General features: G+C 36.4%; 1 protein-coding gene across 1 annotated transcript; it reads right to left on the bottom strand.

The window, feature by feature from the left end:
* Positions 1-200: 200 nt before the first annotated feature.
* LOC112736340 (probable Ufm1-specific protease) lies at positions 201-5,418 on the bottom strand. The gene is made up of 13 exons (XM_025785740.2): positions 5,176-5,418; positions 4,736-5,080; positions 3,978-4,243; positions 3,709-3,796; positions 3,429-3,604; positions 2,650-2,740; positions 2,324-2,446; positions 2,115-2,162; positions 1,965-2,041; positions 1,617-1,705; positions 1,212-1,323; positions 848-950; positions 201-665 (listed from the first exon to the last, which is right to left on the bottom strand). Exons 1-13 carry the CDS (start codon positions 5,345-5,347, stop codon positions 436-438), a joined length of 1,920 nt encoding a protein of 639 aa, XP_025641525.1. The 5' UTR covers positions 5,348-5,418; the 3' UTR covers positions 201-435.
* Between the last annotated feature and the right edge of the window lie 720 nt (positions 5,419-6,138).

Raw genomic sequence — 6,138 nt, 5'->3', positions numbered from 1 at the left:
TTTCCATAGTCAAAACCCTCAGCTGGTTAGAAATTTTCACAAGTAACCCTTTTTTATTAGTCAACTTAATTCTTATCGAACTAATATACTAAACTACAAAACTTTAAAAGAATCATTATTACAAAAATTAACTATTATAGTTGAAGGATCAAATTCCTCTAAAGTAAAAATGTTAGTAAAATGATAAAATAATACTCTAATTATCTTGGAATACCCTTTGCTCGCATCATTTATTTGTCCAAGTAACTCAAATAGATAACAGCGGTAAATCCTATATAATAGACTACAGTCACAGAATGCCAGTTACAAACACCAACCCAAAAGTGAGTCAACTAATTAACTGAACTATCAAATTCCAACCATGAAAAACTACCATTCCATTGCAAGAAAATTGGTACAAACTAGGAATTGTTACCCTCCATGAAAATGATCCTATCAAACCATGTTGGGCCTCTGTGGTAGAAGGAGATTATAAAACTTATCATGCAAGAAGAAATTCTTTCCCTTGCTATCAACAGCTTTCTTCCACCCACACCATCCACCATTAACGATCTTTTTCAGATCATCTGTGCCTGTATAGTGTGGATCGAGTATTAAAAATGCGCAATCTCCACTTGCTTCATTGTAATCCACTCCCAAGAGTGTATATGCAAGTACACCCCCACCTGCATTTAGATGCTAGAGGGTTAAGAGTAACTCATTCTGAAAATATCAGAGAGCAAAAGACAAATCATTGAAGCGAATATGCAACTGAAAAAATATATACTTTGGAATTTAAGCCAATCATTTTGGGAAATGTTGTAGATGAATGACAGATGGAAAGTATAAAAGTATATCATTGACTAACCAATCATAATAGGTGTTCCTTGGGTCTCAAAGTGCAATGCTAGCTCTCGACATTTTTCTGGAAGCTCAGCTCCGGATCTAACATTGATCACTTTGCATGTGACCTGTTTCAGAAAGAAAACAACCTAGTCAAGTCAAATAATTTATCTAGAACCCAAATAGGTGATTTAGAAAGAGAAAACAAAAAAAAAAAGGTTTGCACTCTGTTCAGATCAGATCAAGTATCTAGATAGCCTTCTTTGCCTAGGGCTCAGCATATGTTGTCCAGTTGGAACAGAAAAACCATAGGTTAACGTTTAATCAATTAGTGTTTAGTTAACCAAAAGGTTAATGTTACCAAATACTGTAATAAGGAGAATACTTACGCCAAGAAGTTTGTCCAAAACAAAGCTCAACTCAATGGCACCAATCCAATCCCGTGTCCCAACAAAAGAAGGATCTTTATCACCAATCTCCACAAGTGACTGCTGTATTTCTCTGAGAAAGGTTGCATCTTTGTCAGTCTGAATCATTCGCACAAGTATGACATGCCAAGATTTTTATGTGATATGAATGAATTTTGGCTGGAATAGTGGATTTATAAAATCTCTTCAATGATATATATTTACTACTACATCAAACCGAAAAAAATAAAGTGCAGTATAATTTTAAACCTGAAGAGAAAATACGGAGATAAGCTAAGATTAAATTACTTCTAAGAAATATTAAAATGAAATGACATATCCCCTAGTAACAAAATCCATCCTTAAGATGAGGCAAACTGAAAATACCTATGAGAAGGAACCTCTATAGATGAGTAGTTTTGGAGTCTGAACCATGAAATGATAGTCTGGAGAGAGCGATAAGCACAACCCCATCCCTATAAAATCAAAGTAAGTGATTTAATTTGTGATACTACAAAGAAATAGAGTTAAGAGCCATTTTGCTTTAATTATATACAATTTCAAGAAGTGATTTACAACTGCATAAAACCAGATTATCTTTGTCTGATAATTTAAAACCAGTTACTCAGTAATTACAAATGGAGTGTATTTGGTTATGTCATTGCAATAAAGGCCAACATGAAAAAGAAGACATGTAATTTCAAAACCATTGGGAAGCAGAAAGATGGAAATTACCGAATCATTAAAACCATCCTGAAGATAATGAAAGTATTCATAGGAACCTTGAACAAGAGAAACACTTCCCCCGGAAACTGCAAAAACCATAACATTTTCAGATGAGTCAGAGAAAAATTACACTGAGACACAGAGCAAAATAGCACTTACCCCCACTGTTTGGAATCCCAATGTGTACATCCTTGAGTAAAGTTGAACCTAATATTACGAAAAGAATATTAAGTAACTGAAGGCATAAAACAGAGGAAATTATAGGAGTTATTACTAAAAAATAAACAATGGAAATGCAGATGCAATCATAATTCTCAGTACCTATAAAGCATTACAAAATAAATAAATAAATTAGATCTACTTATTACCCTTTTGTTGAGAGCCAAGACCACCAATTTTCAATTTTGAAAAATCCAAGGCGTTAGCGATTCTCAAAAGGGGTCGATCAAAAGGTAATCCCAACCTTGTGTGTAAGGATCTCCTAACTTCAACTGCAGAGAGCAAAATATTTCATATAACAGAGATGCATGATAAGATCATAATGATAAACAGGAAAAGTCTAGAGATAGAATACATAAATTCTTCTATGAAACTTAACAACAGCAGACAAAATAGCCTTGTGATAGTATTTTCTAAAAGAGACAGGTAAATGTTAAAAGAAATATCCTATCCATGCCAGATTACAGAAGCATACCTTGCTTCATTTCTGTCTCCCCGAAACTCAGTTCATAGAAAACAGTAATTGGATGCAGAACATGAGGAGGACTGAAGTGATAAGGTTTTATCTGACAATTCAAAAAACTTGTTAGTCAATAAAAAAGAAAAGTATGTATTAAATACACGTGAAAATAAAATTTTGAAGTATAAAAATTAGCAAAATAGATAACTATAAAAAGAAAACCAGAAATTATGTTGACGTATTATCCACAAAAGTAAAATCAATATCAATATTCTTTCATAAATTGCATCTGAAATATCCCACTAGCACAGACAAGCATTTGCAGAAGAAAGATCTGTTTTTTTAATCATATCTTGATCTACTATAACATAATATCTGTTGGGAAATTTCAGACACATTGGTATCTCTTAGCACTTATACATATATATCCAAATATACAATTACTAATGCTTTCATCACTCATACAAACAACAACAATAACAAAACCTTATCCCACTGGGTGGGGAATCATCACTCATACATAAATGAGAATCCAGTAACCCATTAATCATTGTCATGACCTTATTTAGAGCTCATAAACCATTCCAAAACAATAAAACCAATTTCTAATGAAATCTTATGAAAAAGTCAGACAAGCACAATTACACATAATCCTGGTGCATCATACAGGACAGAAAAATGAATATGTACGATGTACCTCTACATCCATTAACCATAGGAATATGTTCTTGCGAAATGTTTAGACTCAAGGTGGAATGAAAAACCAAGCTGCCTATATGAATGCATTGCCTCACCTGAGGGTGTTGTCCCAAAAGGTTAGGCAACATTGAATTCTGCAATGCATTTAACTGATCAGCTAAACCAGGGATGATTAATCTTGAAACTGCATGCCTCAAGGGGAGGTTCTTAGAAGCATAGCAGAGTACATCTAGTTTAATATCCACAACAAGGAGCCTGGCTTCATCCTGGGCTGAAGGTAATAATTCAACTTCAGTTAAAAAAATACCCCAAAAAAAATCATGCTAACATATAGGATATAGGACATCAATTTAACCCTAACTCCTGATTCCTGACCTGGAATGTACTCTGCAACAGGCACAGCAGACGCTGATGATGGCCCTAAGCTGTTAAAGAGAACACTAACTTGGATGGTATCTGCATTCTAAGAAGAAGAAAATATCACAATGGATGATTGAAGTCATTTCACAATTCACAATGCGCATGATTCATGGTAGCAGGCCAAAAAAATAAATAACCACTAAAAATAAATCACAAATACTATCATATAACATCAGCAGCAATTAAACAATTAAAACGAAGAATATCACAATCAACAATTTTACCTCCACAGAAAATGCTGACGATCCTTTACTGATGACAGAAAAGTATGAACACGGTAGAGAATTCACATCAACATTATCACCACCCTCAGCCAAATGCCAGATGTTGGAGAGGTCTGCTCGAAAGTCTAAATGGCCACCACGAATTACAATGGGTGCAGGTAGATCCATAGAGGTCTTGTTTAATGCCTCTAACATGTACACAGCCTGTGAATCTCTTAACTTAGCAACAACAGCTTCAATTGCCCTCACAAATGCTTTCTCAACATCTGAGAAATTTGCATTTAGAAACTAGTTAAGCATGCCTCTATCATATAGATAACTTAGGAATGCCACACTACTAAGACATACCCAATTTCTTCCTTTATATCAAAACTGACTTTACCTAATCAAAATAATCCACTACTCTTCCCCGCTCACATTTCTCTATTACTCGCGTACATGTGGACGCACACATATGTTCTTAGTTGTAAGGCATCTTGCAACTCAAATTCAGTTACTTGGAGCTAAAGTTTTCATTGTATCTCATAAGTCCTGTGCTCTATAACTTCCATCATCAAAGTATTATCAATTAACGCTACTAGCTCACAAACCCCAATTTCCAATCCCTAGATTGCTTCATTATATGACAATGCAAAAACAATAAATTGATTGAAGTTAATTTCAAAATGCAACCCCAGCAAAACATGCAAAGCAAAATTAACACCAATCCAAACGAACACTTTGAGATTAGAAGAAACAAAAAATTGAATAAAACTAACCACTCGTATTCTTGAGAGGATAATATACTGGCAACTTGATCGGAAGCTCACAACGAACCAAGCAACCATTCTCCCACACATACTTCTCCGAATGTTCTTCTTCAACAACTGAATCAACCTCTTCGAGGCTATTCGATTTTCCACTCTCCGACACGAAAAATTTCAGCTCGCCGGAACCGGCGGCGACTGCTCCGATCACCGGTCGATTATCCCCTTCCTCTTCACCGTATAGAAGCTTCCTCAGTCTGCGAGCAGCATGAACTGCCGCTTGAGCGTCGGCGCCGGCTCCGTAAGCAAGCGCTCCAATTACTTCAAAGCCTTTAGGAATCAATGTCCGAAGCTCCTCTGTTTACAAATTCCAAAACGCGAGACAGAGAAAAAGTTGAAGTGAATTTAAGATTTGAAATTGATAGAGAGAGAGAGAGAGAGAGAAGGAAAACCTGATTCTTTGTGGAGATCATCGGAGGAGAGGCGGAGGAGGAGGGATGCGACGGTGAGCGGCGGTAAGAAGGGGGATCCGACGAGCCAGTATGTTTTCGGGTCGGATCCTGAGATGAGGTGTTTGGTTGGGCGGCATAGCAGCGTCACGCGGCGGTTGCTGTGAGCTGCCATGGAATAATAGCATGTATCTCTCTATTTGGTCTGCTCAGTTCAAAACACAAATGTTAAGAAACGTATTTTTTTTTTCGGTTGGAAACGTTTATCTGGTTTTCTTTAGTTTCTGGTCTTGAGCTCGCCTTGGCCCAATATTAAATTGGGCCTCCGTTTTTTCATACAATTTGGATCTAGGCCCATTCCAAGCAATAAATAAATAAAAATGATAAGACTTACTGATTTGTGCAGGTAGCAGTTCATTGGCTAGCGTCACACCTTTAAATGGAGCTCAGATTTACGATGGATTAATTTTTGACTTGTCAGATTGGAAGATACCGTGGTCAACTGAAAATAATAATAATAAAAAGGGTTTAATTGCTTGGAACCATTGAGGGTTTTTTTGACTTCTAAATCATGAATATTGCTACCAACATGATTGATAAAGCAAAACAACAACAACAACAATAAAGCCTTGTCCCACTAAGTGGGGTCGGCTACATGAATCAAATGATGCCATTGTGTTCTGTCATGTATCATATCTACAGAGAGACCCTTTACATGTAGATCTCGTTTGACCACCTTATGGATGGTCTTTTTAGGTCTTCCTCTGCCTTTCGCCATTTGTCCATCTTCCATCTCATCCACCCTTCTGACTGGATGTTCTATCGGTCTTCTTCTCGCATGTCCAAACCACCTGAGACGCGATTCAACCATCTTTTTCACAATGGGTGCTACTCTAACTCTCTCCCTTATATCTTCATTCCTTATTTTATCCAATCGCGTATGACCACTCATCTATCTCAACATCT

This window comes from Arachis hypogaea, chromosome 13 (genome assembly GCF_003086295.3).
Source record: "Arachis hypogaea cultivar Tifrunner chromosome 13, arahy.Tifrunner.gnm2.J5K5, whole genome shotgun sequence".
In the NCBI taxonomy this organism is placed as follows: domain Eukaryota; kingdom Viridiplantae; phylum Streptophyta; class Magnoliopsida; order Fabales; family Fabaceae; genus Arachis; species Arachis hypogaea.
This window is presented reverse-complemented; position numbering and strand designations above follow the sequence as displayed.

Coding starts and splice junctions, on each gene's coding strand:
- LOC112736340 (XM_025785740.2), bottom strand. CDS start 5,347: ATGGCAGCTCACAGCAACCGCCGCGTGACGCTGCTATGCCGCCCAACC. Junction 3,797..3,977: donor CGTCAGCATTTTCTGTGGAG/GTAAAATTGTTG, acceptor TCTTCTTCTTAG/AATGCAGATACCATCCAAGT. Junction 1,324..1,616: donor ATAGAGGTTCCTTCTCATAG/GTATTTTCAGTT, acceptor AACCTTTCTCAG/AGAAATACAGCAGTCACTTG.